This window comes from Schistocerca nitens, chromosome 5 (genome assembly GCF_023898315.1).
Source record: "Schistocerca nitens isolate TAMUIC-IGC-003100 chromosome 5, iqSchNite1.1, whole genome shotgun sequence".
NCBI classification, from domain to species: Eukaryota; Metazoa; Arthropoda; class Insecta; order Orthoptera; family Acrididae; genus Schistocerca; species Schistocerca nitens.
Window position 1 is genome coordinate 293,967,563 of NC_064618.1, and position 19,861 is coordinate 293,987,423.

A 19,861-nucleotide genomic window follows, 5' to 3' on the forward strand; every position below is an offset into this window, starting at 1 on the left:
CTCTTCTCTCCAAAGGTCTCTTTAATTTTCCTGTAGGCAGTATCTATCTTACCCCTAGTGAGACAAGCCTCTACATCCTTACATTTGTCCTCTAGCCATCCCTGCTTAGCCATTTTGCACTTCCTGTCGATCTCATTTTTGAGACGTTTGTATTCCTTTTTGCCTGCTTCATTTACTGCATTTTTATATTTTCTCCTTTCATCAATTAAATTCAATATTTCTTCTGTTACCCAAGGATTTCTATTAGCCCTCGTCTTTTTACCTACTTGATCGTCTGCTGCCTTCACCACTTCATCCCTCAGAGCTACCCATTCTTCTTCTACTGTATTTCTTTCCCCCATTCCTGTCAATTGTTCCCTTATGCTCTCCCTGAAACTCTCTACAACCTCTGGTTCTTTCAGTTTATCCAGGTCCCATCTCCTTAAATTCCCACCTTTTTGCAGTTTCTTCAGTTTCAATCTGCAGTTCATAACCAATAGATTGTGGTCAGAATCCACATCTGCCCCAGGAAATGTCTTACAGTTTAAAACCTGGTTCCTAAATCTCTGTCTCACCATTATATAATCTATCTGAAACCTGTCAGTATCTCCTGGCTTCTTCCATGTATACAGCCTCCTTTCATGATTCTTGAACCAAGTGTTAGCTATGATTAAGTTATGCTCTGTGCAAAATTCTACAAGGCGGCTTCCTCTTTCATTCCTTCCCCCCAATCCATATTCACCTACTATGTTTCCTTCTCTCCCTTTTCCTACTGACGAATTCCAGTCACCCATGACTATTAAATTTTCGTCTCCCTTCACTACCTGAATAATTTCTTTTATCTCGTCATACATTTCATCTATTTCTTCATCATCTGCAGAGCTAGTTGGCATATAAACTTGTACTACTGTAGTAGGCATGGGCTTTGTGTCTATCTTGGCCACAATAATGCGTTCACTATGCTGTTTGTAGTAGCTAACCCGCACTCCTATTTTTTTATTCATTATTAAACCTACTCCTGCATTACCCCTATTTGATTTTGTATTTATAACCCTGTAATCACCTGACCAAAAGTCTTTGTTCCTCCTGCCACCGAACTTCACTAATTCCCACTATATCTAACTTTAACCTATCCATTTCCCTTTTTAAATTTTCTAACCTACCTGCCCGATTAAGTGATCTGACATTCCACGCTCCGATCCGTAGAACGCCAGTTTTCTTTCTCCTGATAACGACGTCCTCTTGAGTAGTCCCCGCCCGGAGATCCGAATGGGGGACTATTTTACCTCCGGAATATTTTACCCAAGAGGACGCCATCATCATTTAATCATACAGTAGAGCTGCATGTCCTCGGGAAAAATTACGGCTGTAGTTTCCCCTTGCTTTCAGCCGTTCGCAGTACCAGCACAGCAAGGCCGTTTTGGTTAATGTTACAAGGCCAGATCAGTCAATCATCCAGACTGTTGCCCCTGCAACTACTGAAAAGGCTGCTGCCCCTCTTCAGGAACCACATGTTTGTCTGGCCTCTCAACAGATACCCCTCCGTTGTGGTTGCACCTACGGTACGGCCATCTGTATCGCTGAGGCACGCAAGCCTCCCCACCAACGGCAAGGTCCATGGTTCATATTATCAGACACAAAAAGCAGCCACACGTTTACATTAGCCACACATTTGGTATGTGCCTGTTTCCTTACTGCTTTAATCTGCCCTTGGCTATCTCCTGCTTCGCAAACTCCAGGAGTTAAGCTGCACATATTACTGGCTGAGCTCACTGAAGATAAAGGATGGTACAAAATTTGAATTGTTTCCAGAATAAATCTTTTCAAACCTGTTAAAAAAATCACCTGAGGGATTGAAGCTTTAAGCAAGTGCACTGCAGAAAGCTAGGGTCTAGGACGGAGTCCCAGTCTGATACACAGTCTCAATCAGGAGGTTTCGAAACATTACACTGCGGGTAAAACTGTTGAATATACAAAGGCTTTATTTTAATGATCGGCTAACAATGTGAAATTTCAGCACTCTTTTTCAGACAAGAAAATTCAAGCAGAATACGTAATCACAATAGATCATCAATTATGTTTAATGAAGTATGGTTATTTGTGTAAGACGACAAAATATGTTTCATCAGCAAAAAGTTCAAACAAAAGATTCTTAAGAATTCAAAGTAATTACCGAGCTCCGAGCTGTAACACTTCTTCTTTGCTTAAATATTTCACTCCTTCCTCAAGATTAGTAGTTGGTTCTGTCTGAGCAAGCCATGACTGAACCCGAAGTGTAGCAAGCTCTTCTGGAAAGCCTTGTATTAGATTGAATACATCTCCCAACAGCTTCCAAAGACAAGCTAAATTTCTTCTTTCTTCTACAGCTCTGAGAACAGAATCATGATAAAGAATACAGAAATAATGTTAGTGGATGGAAATGTGAAGTGACTAGTACTGTCTTCAAATCTTTTCATTCTAACAACAGAGAAAGAAAGAATACAGAACAGAAAATTCGCTCAAGGCAACAAATAATTCTTTTTTTATATTCCATGGATCAGTTGTACAATTAATCATAATGATGTGGAATGAATCATCTTAAATTTATATTAACATTCATATGTAAATATGGTGACCATGCCGACAGTTAACTTAAAAAATAAATAAATAAAATATAGATGTGAATTAGTAATTCCAATCTACCACTCTTACCATACTACATAAACTGACATTCTTCTATACAATAGAAGTAATTGTTGAAGAGAAAAATTTTCAGTTTGCTGTTTGTCAGACTTTTATATAATCTGATAACTGAATAATACTTTTTGTGGAAGCATTGTGAGCCTCTTTTTGTATTAAAAACAACCTTAATATGAAATAATGAATGTCATTCTTTTCTTCTTGCATTGTAATACTTCATTGTTCCTTTGGAACTGTTATAGGTTACTTACAACAAACATCAGAAAAATATACTGTGAAGCAGTGATCAAAACAGATGTCTACTAGATGATTATGAGAGAGCACCACAACACATTATTGCTACAGCACGTTTTTGAACTATGAAGACGTACTTTCTTAAAGATGAGTTATCCCAGAAAATTTTTCTATACGACATTGCTGAACGTAAACATTCAAAATATGTAAACTAACTGATTTGTCTCTCCTCAAGATTTGAAACAATTGGTGTAGTGCTAATGTAGCTGATCTCAGATGTTTAAGAGTTCAAACGTGTGTGTGTGTGTGTGTGTGTGTGTGTGTGTGCGTGTGTGTGTGTGCGTGCGTGCGTGCGCATGGGCATATAAAATATTTGAAGTTTGCACTGAAGTTGTCATTTCTTCACCATGTGTTACATTTACTACTGGGGTAGTGCGGAACTGAATACAGTAAAACCCCCTGTTTACACTTTTCAACAGACTGACCCCAAAAAGTGTAAAACGAATGAAAATATAAAATACAGGGAAGCATAGGAAATATAACACAGAAAAATGGAAAAATTACTGCCACTTTCTTTATACTGTTCAAACTATGACACTAAAGCAATTTAAATTTTGCCTGTTTTAAAAAAAATCTGAAACACTGAAGTGAAAGTCTTTCATGAAACCACATTACAATGATATTCAAGAAACTTTTAATTGATAATCATTATAAAACTTTTAACACAATATTGGTTAAAATAGCAAAAGTCGGCAGTCTTCGTAAACACACAACAATAGGCATGAGGATTATAGCTTGTTGCAGACAAGGAGGTCACTCAATTTAGGGACATCCTTGGTGAGAATGAGGGCGGAAATTGTTGTCATGTTAAGGAGCATCTTCAGGAGGAATTTTTATGCCTGAAGACTGTGTGCCTAGAATGGATTAGTATATTTCACATGGAAGTAACAATGATTTGTGAAAGCCCATTATAGAGACAGCCATCTTCAAAAGCAGTGCTTATTTGAATAATGACTGAAATAAATTAAAGCTGTTGTAATACAACACAATGAGTACAAAGAAGGTTGCTACTTGAGTCACTATTGTCAGATCATGATCATTAAGGCAGTGACTTATGATACTTTCCCTCTCTTCCAAGCACTATGAACCTATAATACAGGCGGCCATGACCCAACACACCAACGACAAAAATCTTGCTCATTGTGTAAACTTTGCATCTGATCTGTTTTTTCTGCTTTGTTCCAAGGCTGAAATTGAGCAGGAATATGACGCACATTTTGCAGAAATCTGTATGAAAATCAATGTTACAGGTCATGATAACATCAAAGAAAACTTAGAATGTTGTAACACGGAATCATTAATGGTGAGAAAGCATTGTACTGAGAGAATAGGACTTCTGCTGGGACTGACAAAAATCAATGTAAAATGAGGGAACACACAAAATGTGGAAATGTAAAAACAAGGCTTTAGTGTATGTTGCGCTTTTTTGAAATTGAGAGGGAGAATATTTTCAGAAAACAACTTCAACAGTACTTTTAACAACATTATTTACCATTTGTTCTGTTGCTGTATGTATGTTTGGAATGGTTACAATATTAGTGTCATCTGTAAAAACAAATAATTCTACTTGTTGTGTATTACACAGAAGGTCATTTACACATGTGAGGGGGAAAAAAAAAACAGTGGACCTAAGACAGTGCTCTTTTGCTTACTAAAAGAAGAGTGATCAAAAAACTGGTGGACAGGGATAAAAGAATTTGTGAATCACTTTACTCTGAGGGAGCGCCCAATCATTTAAGAACTACTTTCAGAAGAGATAAATATGGCACACAATCCTAAAAGATCTGGAGTTCTAGTGAAAGAGAACCCACTAAGGGTAGGTTTGCCTACATTTAATAAAAAAAGTTTGAATATTTGAACATTGCAAAGGATTTACACCAGCCACTTGCCACTGCAGGAGTATAGGTGTTTATAAATGAATATTGGGGTTTTAACGCATTATAATATTTATTAAATTAAACTTACAGTTATAAATGATATCTCACATGAAGGGTCAACTGCAACAGATGTGTTTGGCACCTGTGCCCATGCGCAGCGCGCATGTTTCCACTGCAATCCGCAGGACAGCAATAGTAGTGAAGATGGTGACTAGTGAACAGAAAGCGTTTTGTGTTTCGCAGTTTGCAAAGACCGAATCTGTAGTTACTGTGCAACGTTCGTTCCAGCTGAAGTTCGGTTGTGATCCTCCAAGTGATAATAACATTTGTAGATGGTACCATCAATTTGAAGATACCGGCTGCCTTCATAAAGGGAAGAGTACAGGACGACCAAGAGTTAGTGAAGAGACTGTTGAGTGAGTGAGAGAGTCGTTTACTCGTAGCCCAAAGAAATCAGTCCAGAAGGCTTGTCGTGAATTACAAGTTCCTGTGTTGACTGTTTGGAAAGTTTTAAGAAAACGCATACAACTATGTCCTTACCATTTACAGTTATTACAGGCTCTAAAGCTGGCAGACCATGGATTCCATGCCAACTTTGCAAACAAAATGTAGTTTCATGACGAAGAAGATTTTCTGGATCATGTTGTCTTCAGTGATGAATCGACCTTTCACCTTAGTGGACATATTAACACTCACAATGTGTGCATCTGTGGCTCACAAAATCCTCACGAGGTGGTACAAATGCAATGAGATTCCCCTAAAGTGACTATTTTTTGTGCCAAAATCACGGCGAAAGGTTTATGGGTCTTTCTTTTTTGGTGCACCTACTGTAACTGGCACTTCTTACCTAGATACACTAGAGCAATGGCTCTTCCCTCAGTTGGAAGAAGATGAGCCAGAGAACTTCATTTTCCAGCAAGATGGTGCACCACCTCACTGGCATAGCGCAGTATGCGATTGGTTGAATTTCACTGTACCCAAGCACTGTATTGGCTGCAAGGGGCCCAATGACAGGGCTTGCTTTGCATGGCCCCCACGTTCACCCAACCTAACGCCATGCAATTTTTTTCCTTTGAGGCTTCATCAAGGATTGTGTGTACGTGCCTCCACTACCAGCAGACCTTCCTGAATTAAGAAGCTGGATTGAAGCAGCTGCTGCTACAATCACTGAAGACACACTTATCAACATTTAGGAAGAACTCTGCTATAGACTTGATGTGTGTCATGTGACAAATGGTGCTCACATTGAACATTTATAAAGTTCTTCATAAAACTGTTTGAGTTGCTCTTTCATTTGACATATCATTTATAACTGTAAGTTTAATATAATAAATATTATAAAGCGTTAAAACCCCAATATTCATTTGTAAACACCCTGTATAAACTCCCTTGCATAATAGGTCAAATATACATAGTAACTACAAAAAGAAGCATCTACACGTCACTTAAGGAACACAACAGCAATTGTGCCTGTGAAACAAGGATCAGATCATGCACTGAGATCAGGGAACCTCCAAATTCATTTCTTTGATACTATGGTTTTATCAAAATCCAATCATTACTATGCAAAATAGGCCACAGGAACTCAAAAGCACAATGAAACTTTAATGGAAAGAAGGACTGAAAATAAATAGCCTTAGTGCTACGTGAAGCAAACAACACTATCTCTTCCACACTACAAGCTCCGTAACACATATTAGTGCGACACCACGAACTTAGGCAGAGGTCTGATAATGTCACAACCTCACCATTGTGTAGCTACATATAAAAAGTTTGGTTTTTTGAATTTAAGTTTCAAACTGATCTCTGGATCTTCAAAGGCTCTGATGATGTCTCCAATATTCAAAGATGAACTTTAGACACAGCAATATGCCTTAGACCACAGCAGAATGAATGTAAAAAATTCACCAAGGACACTTGGGTTTGTCAGAAACAAAAAAATAATGGTGGAATGAAAGATGTGAAAAATCACTAACTGCAAGATCAGAAAAATGGAGAGAATGGAAAAGTTTTTGAACACTGAATGCTATGAGCAATTTAAACAACAAAGAAAAGAGACATCTAGGATAATATGAGTAATCCAAACATAATTTGAAAAACAACAACTTACTGAAACACAAGAAAACTTCAAAAATAATAATTCCGATATTTATATCAGACCTTCAAGAATAAATAAAAAGGCTGATAAGCATTTTCTTCAAGAATGAAAGAGGTAGAGATGGCTTATGTAACAATGAAAATCATTAACTACTTGCAAAATATTCTGTTAAATTGTTAAACATCCCAGAACTTCGTCATAAATTAGATATCTCAATCATTTGTGAGAATCAAGAACAATATACACCACAAGCCACTGAAGAACTCAGATAAACAATTAAATCTCTGAAAAAATAATAATGTCAATGAGGAAGATTCCATATCAGCTGAACTTTTGAAATGGTCACAAACAAAGATTATAAAACATCTGCAAACAGTTTTTGAAGAAATGTGGAAAACAGAAAAGATTTCTCTGGGAAGGCACACTAATACATCTGTTATAAGAAAGGTAATAAAGACTTCAATAAGTATAGAGGAGTATCTCTCTTCCCAGTTGGATATAAATTATTTTCAAAAATTCCACTGTACAAAACAGTAAAAACTCTTGGTAACAATTAGATAAATACCAGAGGGTCTTCAGAGAAGGCAAATCCTGCTCACAACAGATAATCAATTTAAAATCTATAATCAGTCACAGACCATTGACCTCACAGACATACTTGTAACACTTGCGGATTTTAAGAAGACATTTCACTATCGACAATAGAACTGTAGACAAAGTAATCCAAGAATGTGGTGCTAAAATTAAATTGGCAGATCTAGTCTGTGAAATGCTTCCAGACGCAGTTCACAAAAATAAAGGTCATAGGCAAAATTTCTAAGCCCTTACTGGTGTAAGATGAGGTGATGGCTTATCTCCTCATCAGCTGTGTATTAAAAATATTGTGAGATGTGAAGTAGAGAAATTAAAAGCGTATCAAATACCACCAATAAAACCATGAAGAAAGAATGGTACATTGAAGTAAGCAACCTGGAATGTGCCAATGACTTGTGTAGCATCTTCAAAACCAAGAAGTGCAGAAGTAAACTGGTCTCCTGAAAGTGATAGCCAATAAAGAAGGTTTAAAAATCTCTGCAGATAAAACCAATTTTATCACTGACATAAATGCACCAAAGTTTTTATGGGTAGACATTGGTAAAATAGAAAAGGTTGAAAAAAGTTCAAGTGTGTGCGAGAGGTAGTTCAAGACAGTGGGCGACAAAAATCTGCCAAATATGAAAGAATACACAACATTAAAAAGGCTTATGGAAAAAAATTAAATTATTACAATAATAAAGTGCACATTGAGAAATGCAAAAATCATGCATTAGAACATAGCACTGAAACCAGAATGTGTTTATGCAAGTGAATGCCTTGCACTGCGCTGTATTCTAGTACTAGTGCGTGTGAATGTGAGCATGCCAAGTGTAGAGTCGCTGCACATGTGTACTTAAATCAATTGCCGACTGTATCAGCGCAGGCCCTCCACTAGAGGCCAGAAGCGTGCACATAGGACAGTCTCCGCCATGTCATCTACTGACTAGGCATGCCTATCCACGTGTGGAGCAGCACTGACTCACCCTCACTATGTTGTTTTAGTTTGTACCATTCCATTCACATCAGTTGTTCTGCACATCGTTTATGTTACACCTTCTATATGATTCTTTTGTCTTGTTACATGTGGAGTCAGGAGGCTTATTTCCTTTAATATGTCTGGTAACATGCATCCATTCATGTCCATTGTGCGTTCCAATGGAGTTGGGAAATTCCAGGAGGACAATGCAACACCCCACACATGCAGAATTGCTACAGAGTGACCCCAGGAACTTTCTTCAGAGTTTAAACACTTCTGCTGGTCACCAAACCCCCCAGACATGAACATTATGGAGCATATCTGGGATGCCCTGCAACATGCTGTATTTCACAAAGTTATACTGACCTCTTTGCAGTGCACCTTATGAATCACTGGTGACACAGTGCACAAACATGCTGGTGGTGTTTATTTTCTACGAAGTGTATTAATACTACATACAATACATACACACAAGTAACACATATGGCGATCACCTACTAAAATCTTTGCAAATTGTTCTACACTGCTAAAGGGGAAGCTGATTCTTGGTCATCCCATACAGCAAATGTAGTGTTCTTCAGAGAAAGGCATCTCCCCTGTCACAAGTGATGCTCAATTTTCAGTCTATATACAGACTGTATCTCCTCTACATTTCATGTCCAATTCTCTTATGTGAGTAGACAAAATAAATTCACTGATCTCATTTTTAAATAGTGGAGATATTTTCAATTTATTAAGTTAATAGTTATTTTCAGTTGTTAAGTGATCTATTGTCTAAACAATAGTGACAGCTGGAGCTGTCACTATCTAGCACACTCTAAAGGCTGCACCAAGTGTAACATACTGTCAATAAGTATTTGACAATGTGAATTTCACTGTCTCCACTACTAATGGCTGGAACATTTTTCACAGCATGATATTCAAAACCATTTGTAAGATATACTGGGGATGTATGGTAAGTGGATCCACTTGCTGCAGCCCACCTTTGCAAATGGGAGAGATTTATGTGCTCCATATGTAACACACATAATAGTGAGAGAAGTGCAGTTACTTTCTTGTCACTCATTAATTCACCATGAAGTGATTACAATATGGTTCAATTGCTTTACAATATGCTGTCAATGACCGGCGGCAAGAATGTGCCACATTTACCAACCCAGTCCCTTTCCCACCAATACTACATAGGTCACTGACATTACATTTCCAAATTAAATGCTCCTCACGCATTGTTTGTTATGTAGGAACATATTTTACATAAAAGCTCACTTAACGACTACAACTTAAGTAAGTACACAAAAAATAACTCTACTATTAACTATGAGCTCAGTGAAGTTATGTTGCCTACTTGCATACAAGAACTGGGCAGGAAATGTTGTGGAGGTATAGTCTGTCTAAACTGAAAAGTGAGCAGCACTCGTGGTATAACAGGTTGCCTTTCCTGGAAGAGTGATACAACTGCCATACATCATCCTTTAGAATCAATTTCCCCTCAAGCTGTGTAGAACATCGTGCAGAGATTTACACAGAATGAGTCCATATGCCTTATGTGCATTAGTATGAGTAGTAACTAATATCTGCATTCTGTGTAGTGTTAAAGTACTCTGTGAAAAATAAACACCCTCCCAAGTGTGTTTGCACATCGTTACCAGGTGTGCCGTTGAAGAGCTGGTATAATTTTATAAAACACTCTGTAGTTGCTTCTTGTAATGTAGTACGGTAGAAAGAATGACTTTTGGCTGGTCAGTCCTCAGTTTGCAGACCTACAGTAGTGTAAATGTGTGTGTGCGCATGCGTGCAAGTGTGTGTGTGTGTGCGCGAGCGGGCGTGCACTTACACACTTAGAGACTGTTACTACAGTGAAACCCCTATTTTACATTTTCGTGTGGTCCAGACTTAAAAAACACAAAATTGAGGAAAATGCAGAAATGATGAAAATATATATAGATATACATAAAAAATGAGCAAAAACAAACGTAATTGCCTTATATGATTAAATATCACAATACTCTCCAATAATTTGCATAAAATCTGTCTAAGTGAAGGAAATTAAATGTACAATACAATGTTTAGACAAAATTTGTGGTAATAAATTTCACCAGTTCTCAAAAAATCACAGATTTGTAACAGCAAGTAAAAACTCATCAAAAAATTGAAATTTGTATCTGGGTACAAGGTAATTGAGCTGTTTTCCAACATGTTACGACTACAAATTATATGTTCAAAACATGGGTTTTTGAGAGATCATCCTTTGTCCTCATCCAGAATAAAGCAAAAATTGAGGAACTTGTTGAATTAAACCTAAAACATTACAGGAAATAAATGGTTAAACCGTATGCATAAATGCAGATCTCTGCTTAATGACATACTTTGTCACCATTGCTGTTATTATTTAATACTTTTCTTATGAGCCGCACTTCATATGCTGACCACTGTTAAAGTTTTATTTTAGGCTTGATGAGAGAAACAGAGACTTGAAAAAATGAGTTTACTTCCCCAACTGATGTTACAAGCTTATTACAAGTCAGCTCAGTGAATTTCTGTACATTGTGTAAAACGTAGATTTGAAAGAAGGCTCAGGTGCTACAGTTTCACTTCATGCCCTCTGTCACTGCTGCCAATCTTTACGATTTACGGCATGTGGTGGAAAGCATACATGTGAGTTGTGTACATAGTAGCTGCAACTGTATCATGTCAGATATAAACATTGAAGTCTTTAACATGTGCTATCGCAAAACCTGTCTTCTACACTGAAGATCCAAAGAAACTGGTACACCTGCCTAATATCATGTAGGCCCCCACAAGCACACAGAAATGCTGCAACACTACGTGGCAGGACTCGACTAATGTCTGAAGTAGTGCTGGAGGAATTGACACCATGAATCCTGCAGGGTGGTCCATAAATCTGTAAGAGTATGAGGGTGTGGATATCTCTTCTGAACAGCACGTTGCAAAGCATCCCAGATATGCTCCATAATGTTCATGTCTGGGACTTTGGTGGACAGCGGGAGTGTTTAAATTCAGAAGTGTGTTCCTGGAGACACACTGTAGTAATTCTGGACATATGGGGTGTCACATCAACCTGCAAGAATTGCCCAAGTCTGTTGGAATACAAAATGGACATGAATGGATGCAGATGATCAGACAGGATGCTTTTGTATGTGTCACCTGTCAGAGTCGTATCTAGATGTATCAGGGGTTCCATATCACTCCAACTGCACATGCCCCACACCGTTACAGAGCCTCCACTAGCTTGAACAGTCCTCTGCTGATATGCAGGGTCCATGGATTCATGAGGTTGTCTCCATACCCGTACACGCCCATCTGCTCATCTGAGCAGGCAACATGTTTCCACTCATCAACAGTCCAATGTCAGTGTTGACAGGTCCAGGCGAGGCAGCATGCAGTCATCAAGAGCACACGAGTGGGCCTTTGCCTCCAAAAGACCATGTCAATGATGTTTTGTTGAATGATTTGCACGTTGACACTTGCTGATGGCCAAACATTGAAATCTGCAGCAACTTGTGGAAGGGTTGCACTTCTGTCACGTCGAACGACTCTCTTCAGTTGTCGTTGGTCCTGTTCTTGCAGGATCTTTTTCTGGCCACAGTGATGTCAGGGATTTGATGTTTTAACCGGATTCCTGATATTCACGAAGCACTCAAGAAATGGTCATACGGGAAAATCCCCATTTCATCACTATCTTGGAGACGCTGTGGCCCATCGCTCGTGCGCCAAGTATAACACCACGTTCAAACTCACTTAAATCTTGATAACCTGACATTGTAGCAGCAGTAATCTATCTAACAACTGCACAAAACACTTGTTGTCTTATATAGGCATCGCTGACTGCAGTGCCGTTTTCTGCCTGCTCACAAATCTCTGTATTTGAATATGCATGCCTATACCTTTCTTTGGTGCTTCAGTGTATTTCCATGTAACATCTCAGTCAAAGGACATCATTTACATGAAAAGTATATTTTCAGCATGTCAGAAAATGCTTTCACCCCTAACTCCAATCCCGTCGCTGAAGGGCCACTCCCCCTTTCCACACATCCAGTAGATAAGCTCATTTTATGTGCATTAGTGTGGAGTGGTGTGGTGGCTGCGCTGGCTATTGGGTGACTTAACAAGTCACCAGCCAATAAGAGTTCATTAGCTAGAATTGGGCAACATTTCCTCAATTATGACCAATCAGATTCTTTGAAACTCAGTGTCTGAATTTAAAAGGTTGACACTTATATTGTTGCTGAATACAGTAAATAGAAATACATGCAAAAACATGAGACTAAGTTACAAGTGCCACAAGAAAAGATGATATCTCGGCCCCTTCATCATATATTGACTCAGTTCAGAACACTTCGCCTCGACTGTCTTGCTTTTCCATTACTGCTGCAACATAACATTAGTTGTGTAATAATTGTGCATTGAAGTTAAATGTTCCAAGTTTTGCTGGCAACACCAATTGTGGATTACGTCAGCATTTCCTCTCACATCTCCACAACAGCTTAAAATATTCCCTTAACTCCGCAACCACCCATGGTGGGGACCATCTGTCTTTTGTGCCACTTATAATTCATTCAGTCACATCAAATGTCAAAAGGAAGAAAACGGACGCCGAGTAAGAACTTAGAATTGAGGTAAACCATACTAGGAAGAAATGTAAAATCAGGGAATTTTTAGCATTGATTTTATGGACTTTTCACGGGAGCTACGAAATTATGCTGTAGAATTGTGAAAAACGTACAACCGGAAAATGTAAAATTGAGGTTCCACTGTACGTCAGCTTAAATCTGCTTCAGCTGAATCTGTACAAGTTAAGTGATAAAAGCATCAAATAATACTAGGACAATTCTCTACTCACTAGGAAATATTCAGAAATGTCATCTAAAATAAGAATGACACAGTAAAAAGTTCCAGGCCAATTCCAAAACTTTGAGACGTTTCAACTTCCATGTGAAAAGTCAGATATATATGAAGAAGAGACTGGGATGAGTGTGAAAGGCAAATATCAACAACATTGGTGGTGAGAGTGAGAGAGAGAGAGAGAGAGAGAGAGAGAGAGAGAGAGAGAGAACTTTTGATTTTATGGACCACACAATTTAAAGTTTTTAAAAAGGTGAAATTTGACAAGGATATGTACTCCGAATTTCTTTATTCAACTATTCACCGTTCATCTTATGATAGAAAACTTGAGCATATCAGTGAGAGACATAGAAGGATGGCTACATCAACAATGCTTTGTCTTTAGCAGATGAGCAACAATTTCTGGAGACAGTCAAAACATCGCCGTTGTTTAAAGCTTTAATATGCTAACTGAGAATTTTTTTCCAGTGTTGGATACATCCTGTGTGTTCGGCATTGCCTTTCAAATTCCTGGCACCAATAGCTTGATCTGTCATGCGATTTTCCTCTGGTTTGAGGCCACTAAGATCGTTGTTCAAGGTTGTTGATGGGGACGGGGTGTCTTGGGTGTGGAGTTGGGGAGTGGTAACGAAGCAAGGAGGACAATGTGAGAGGTCCCCCAGTAAATAAGGTGGGCACTTGGGCCAGCTTCTTGGGCACAGAGTCCGGCGAGTTGTTGCTGGGCATATGTGTGTGTTGATTTGAATCCATGGCTGACTCTGAGTGCCGTGTTCGTGTGAAGCCTGGCCAGCCAACTCTGGGGCATGACAAACCAATGAAAGAGTTGAAGTAAGTTTCGCTGTATTGAAAATTCTGGGCTCCCTTTGGAACCAACAAGTTTCAGCTTCAAATGGTCTTAACTGTTATTTTCTTATTGGCTCCTATTAGGTCTGTTGTGATCATTTCAGTTTCTTAGCTGACCTATTTCACCACCACTTGGCTCCTTGAAATGGAGCTGCTGTTTGCTTTTCCTGTTTCCTGAGTCGTGGCGATACTGTGTTTCTTCTATGTTGTGGCCGGATGCCCCCCCCCTCCTCCTCCTCCTATGTCCCACAATACCTAGATGGTTGGGTCTTAGCTGTTAGCTAATCTCCCTGCCAAATGGCTTCGAACAGCAGATAAGTACCCTATTCTTGAAATACGGCCGATGCCGGTTTTGAGATACCTTTCGGCATTGCAGATGTCATTGCTCTGTTAATTATATTGTTACGTAGAAGATCGTGTAATTAGATGAATGATGAACACTAACTTCACATAACAAAGGTTTATTCAGCACTTGCGCACACAAGAGTGCAGAGCGAACTGCCTCCGACCAGAACACATACAGTATATAAACAGCTACAGAACATTCCAGTACAATGATGCTTGACATTTGTCAATACTTCTAGAATGTATTCGAACCGAATATAGAAATTAAAATTGTACAGTCCAGGTGAGTTTTGAACTCACGAGCCTCCGTGCGACAGTTTAGTATCATAACCACTACACCACAGTGACTGTGCTACTCAGCTTCTTCTGCGACTTTGCTCCCTCCTTAAGAGAAAAGCGTCTCGGAGTTATGTCCTCCTAATCTGGGAACAAGTCATTGATCCTGCATACTCCTACTCCCGATGACTGGTGCTTGCCCTGGTGATGATGTTCTTAGAACTTCTTTTGCCTCTACGATCTTCGTCACTTTTCCATTTGTTGCCTGTCACTGGAGCTTCGAATTTACCCTGGGTTGCAGGATCCTTGTGGGGCTTCATTCAAAGGACGTGGATCATATCTCTGATCTTTCCTTGTCTTGTGTCGGGGTCGAAATCTTCAATTTCATGAGCAACATCAGACAACTGTCTTACAACCTTATAAGGTCCAAAGTGGTGCCTGATGAGCTTCTCAGAGAGACCAACCTTCCAAACAGGAGTGAAGATCCAGATGAGGTCTCTGGGCTGGTAAACAACACGGTGGTGGCTCGCATCATACCTTCGGCATTAATTTTCTTGAGCCTGCAGCGTGCAGAGTCAAGCTAACTGCCGAGCTTCCTCAGCTCTGGTTAACACCTGGCCAATGTAGTCGTTGTCCATGTCATCAGGATGTAACGGAAACACAGTGTCCATCGTCGTAGTCGCCTCACGCACATGCACCAGGAAAAATGGCGTAAATCTTGTGGTGTCTTGTTTGGCGGTGTTGTAGGCAAACATCACGTAAGGTAGCACCTCATCCCAGTTGCTCTGCTCAACATTGATGAACACTGACAGCATGTCGACCAAGGCATTCAGTATTCAGTTAGCCTGCTAGTTTGCGGATGGTAGGCAGTTGTCATGTGATGAGTTATGTTGCACTGACAGTTTATCTCTGTCACAAGATTTGATTGAAAAACTTTCCCTTGATCCGTAATTAATGACCTTGGGGCACCGTGTTTTAATAAAATGTCTTCCACGATGAATTTGGCTACCTCAAATGCTTCGGCTGTTTTTATGGCTTTTGTAATGGCATAGCGTGTCAGATAATCAGTGCAAACAATAATCCATCTATTGCCATTACCAGACATTGGAAATCGCCTGAGGAGGTCAATCCCAAGATGCTGGAATGGTGTTACAGCTGGTGGAATTGGTATGAGTTGGCCAGGTGGTTTCTGAGGGACTGTCTTTCTCCTCTGGCACTCTCAACAGTGCGACACATAGTGAAGGACACTCCTAAATAAACCTGGCCAGAAAAATCTCTTGCGGATTCTATCGTTTGTCTTAATAAATCCTAAATGCCCGGCCTCAGGTGTGTCATGGAATTTCTGTAGGACATCTCTTTCCAAACAGATCAAAGTTTTTCTTGCAAAGTAACTATTAACTACCTTAAATTGTTCATTCATATCTTCTGACCAATTTAAGGCAAGCATAATTTGAGGTATCTTGGCATTGTCGTCCTGCTCAGCAGAGAGATCCTGGAGTGCAGCGAGACAGTCACTATCTTCATCAAAGTCTTGATGGTCTAGCACAGGGTTTCTTGAGAGACAGTTGGCAACTTGGTGTTTTCTTCCACTTTTGTACACTATGGTAATGTCATACTCTTGAAGACTTAGTGCCCACCTGGCGAGTCGTCCTGTTGGATCCTTAAGACCTGTCAGCCAACAAAGTCTGTAACAACTGTGAATGGCCTTCGACAGAGATACTGTCGAAATTTGCACATGGTGCAGATCACAGCAAGACATTCTCTTTCTGTAGTTGAGTAGTTTCTCTGCTTTTGTAAGTGTCCTAGAAGCACAGGCTATAACCTTCTCTTTTCCATCCGAAATATGCACCAGAACAGCACTGATCCCGTACCCACTGGCACCTTTGGGTAGTTCTGTAGGTGCTCTCTCATCATACATACCAAGTACAGGGTCAGTCATCAGAGCTTTTCGCAGCACATCGAAAGAATGTTGTTGAACACTGCCGCAGATAAATTTAGCATCAGCAAATTTAGCATCTGGCTTTGATACAAAAGTCTTTGATAAATCAATGGTAATAAGAACATAATCTGAGGAAGCTACTCACATCTCTAATACTTTTAGGAATAGGAAATTCCATTATAGAACTCAACTTTTCTGGGTCTGGCCGCACACTTTCGGTTGACGCAAGGTGTCAAAGTATTTTGATTTCTTTTGCTCCAAAGAGACACTTTCTTGATTAAGTTTCAGTCCGCCTTGTTGGAGACACTTAAGAATGGCCCTCAGTCTTTTTATGTGTTCATCAAATGTCTCTGAGAACACTATAATGTCATCTAAATAACAAAAACACATTGTCCACTTCAGGTGACATAGAAGATTATCCATCATCCGTTCAAAAGTTGCTGGTGCATTACACAAACCAAACGCCATTACCTTAAACTCATACACGCCCTCAGGAGGGATGAATGCAGTTTTCTCACGATCAGCCTCATCTACTTCGATTTGCCAGTATCCTGAGTACATATCCATGGTTGAGAAAAACTTAGCCCCCTTCAGACAATTTAGTGTATCGTCAATTCGTGGAAGAGAGTAAATGTACTTTATAGTTATCTTATTAAGCTTCCTGTAATCAACACAAAAGCGCTAACTGCCATCCTTCTTCCTGACGAGAACCACTGGTGACGACCATGGGCTCTGTGAAGGCTGAATGATGTCATCCTTCATCATATTTTCTACCTCGTCACGAATTATTTGACGTTCCGTTGCTGACACATGGTATGCTCTCTGGCTTACTGGTTGATGGTCTTCAGTGCTAATCTAGTCCTTCACTGTTGATTTGTCTAATTTGCTCTTCACCTGTGGATTGAAGCACTCTGAGAACTTGTGAAGAATGGCAAGTATCTTTTTCTGTTGTTCCTTAGTGAGATCTGATGATAGTCGAGCTAGAAGATCTTGTCTCGTAGTGGTACTGTTAATTTTGCCCACAAACTCGGCATGGGAGGTTTCTATGATGGTCAGCTGTTCTTCAATTAATGGGTCAGTGTTTGCTATGCACATGCGTCTTGGAAGGATCTGTGGTTCTCGGTGACAGTTAACTATCCACAATTCACCGAATCCATTCTTAAACGAGACGATAGAGGCTGGGATGACCAAGTTATTCTGCAGTGGTATGCTTCTCTTACAATCCACTACAAGATCCATGGATTGATGCATGGCATGACACGAGACAGTTACCTTTCTAGCACTGACTGCAGGAATGATCACTTCATCCAGCACACAGTCTCCATATCCTCGGATGCGCATCTTCCTGTCCACAGTCTCTCATCTCGTCTAGCATAATCTTCAAGCGACCACAATCGATAATTGCCTGAGAAGCTTTCAAAAAGTCCCAACCAAGAATGGCGTCATGACTGCAATCTTGTAAGACAATGAATTCTACGGGCTGTGTAGGGCCAGTTATACCCACACGAATGGTACATCTTCCTGTAGGTTTTACATATTTCCCATTAGCCACCTTCGGCAGACATGTTTTGCTGTCAACGTATGATTTTTTGCAACTGGCGACGGTACTTCTCCGAAATGACTGAATATGATGCTCAAGAGTCCACAAGAGCTGGGGCTGGTTGGCCATCCATGAGGATATCGACGTAGTTTCCTATCATTTTTGTTGTGATTGACGGTGGAGCATTTTTCTCCTCGGCGGCCTCACCTCCAAGGAAGGTCGCACCCTTTAGTTTTCCAGGTTATGGCAGCTAGGTGATTGGCTGGAGCTTCAAATGCCGATGGAGACCTTGATTGGCATGTTGGGGAGTGTCCTCTCCAGCGGCTAGCTCGCGGCGATGGTGACCAATGTCTTACTGCACCCCCATCTTCTTGTTCATCTTCGTCGTACTGGAGTTGGTGTCGGCTAAGATCGATCTGATGTCTTCTGGCGTGGGCATCATCAAATTTCAGCCGTCTTTCTCGACAATAGCGCACCTCATGTCCCGGTCGTCCACAGTGGAAACACACTGGTTGGTTATCCTGGGTCCTCCAGATGTCAGTCTTCCTTGGTGCCCAAACAGGTTCCTCGTGCAGCATTCTAGGAATGTAACTTTGCCTGGGTCTCTACTTTTTCACTGTTTTAAAGGGAAATGAAGGACGAGAGATTGGGTTCAATGTCTGTTCCACTTCCTCCCTTATAACCTCTTGAAGCGTCTTGGTTTTTTGCTCGCCATGCAATCCAAGTGGCTTCTGAACTTTCTCTCTCACTATATGACAAAGAACACTTTTGAAATCAGTTGCTTCCTCTATCACAGACATCGATATGATGTTTGGAAGCCATTCAAACTTCTTGTGTGTAATTCTTTTTTTGATGCATTGTCTCGATATACTGGAACCATTTTATGAAGTCGTCTGCTGTTGAAACTTCCTTAAGGAGTAAGGCTTGATACATGTCCTCAGCAATGCCCTTCATCACATGTGCAACCTTGTCTTCCTCTTTCATTCTAGGATCCACTATTTTACATAGCTCCAAGACGTCTTGAATGTAGGATGCTGTAGTTTCTCCTGGACGCTGTGCCCTGCATTTTAATTTACCTTCAGCCTTGCACTTCTGTCTTCGTGTGTCACCGAAATACTTGCGCAGTTCCACCTGGAATACTTCCCAGCTTGTGAACTTCTCCTCGTTGTTCTCATAGCATTGCTTGGTAGTGCCCGCCAAGTAGAAAAATACGTTAGCCAAACATATGGTGTCATCCCATTTGTTAAATTTGGCTATGCGCTCATATACCTTCAGCCTCTTGTTTGGATCTTGGCCATTGTCACCAGAGAACCCAGAAGGATGTCTCACGTGGTGGCACACCATTGCTGTCATCGTAACATCCTCTTCTTCTTCTGTCTCTGGTAGACTGCAATCTGTTGAATATGGCTCAAACTCGGGTTTCTCGCCACATAAACGGCGGCTCTGTCGTGGCCTGATAGGGAGGCACTGTGTCGTCGATAATGTGCACTATCAGAAGTTCCAATACACAGCGTCTCCACCAGGATAATGTCACATAGAAGACGGTGTAATTACATGAATGACAAACACTAGCATA

General features: G+C 40.2%; 1 protein-coding gene across 1 annotated transcript in view; it reads right to left on the bottom strand.

Annotated features, from left to right (window-relative positions):
- Positions 1–19,861, bottom strand: part of LOC126259797 (tetratricopeptide repeat protein 37) — a 195,140-nt gene that overhangs the window by 78,570 nt on the left and 96,709 nt on the right. The window contains exon 12 of the mRNA XM_049956819.1: positions 2,153–2,347. Within this exon, the coding sequence (XP_049812776.1) occupies positions 2,153–2,347 (195 nt within the window). The remainder of the gene's footprint in view (positions 1–2,152; positions 2,348–19,861) is intronic.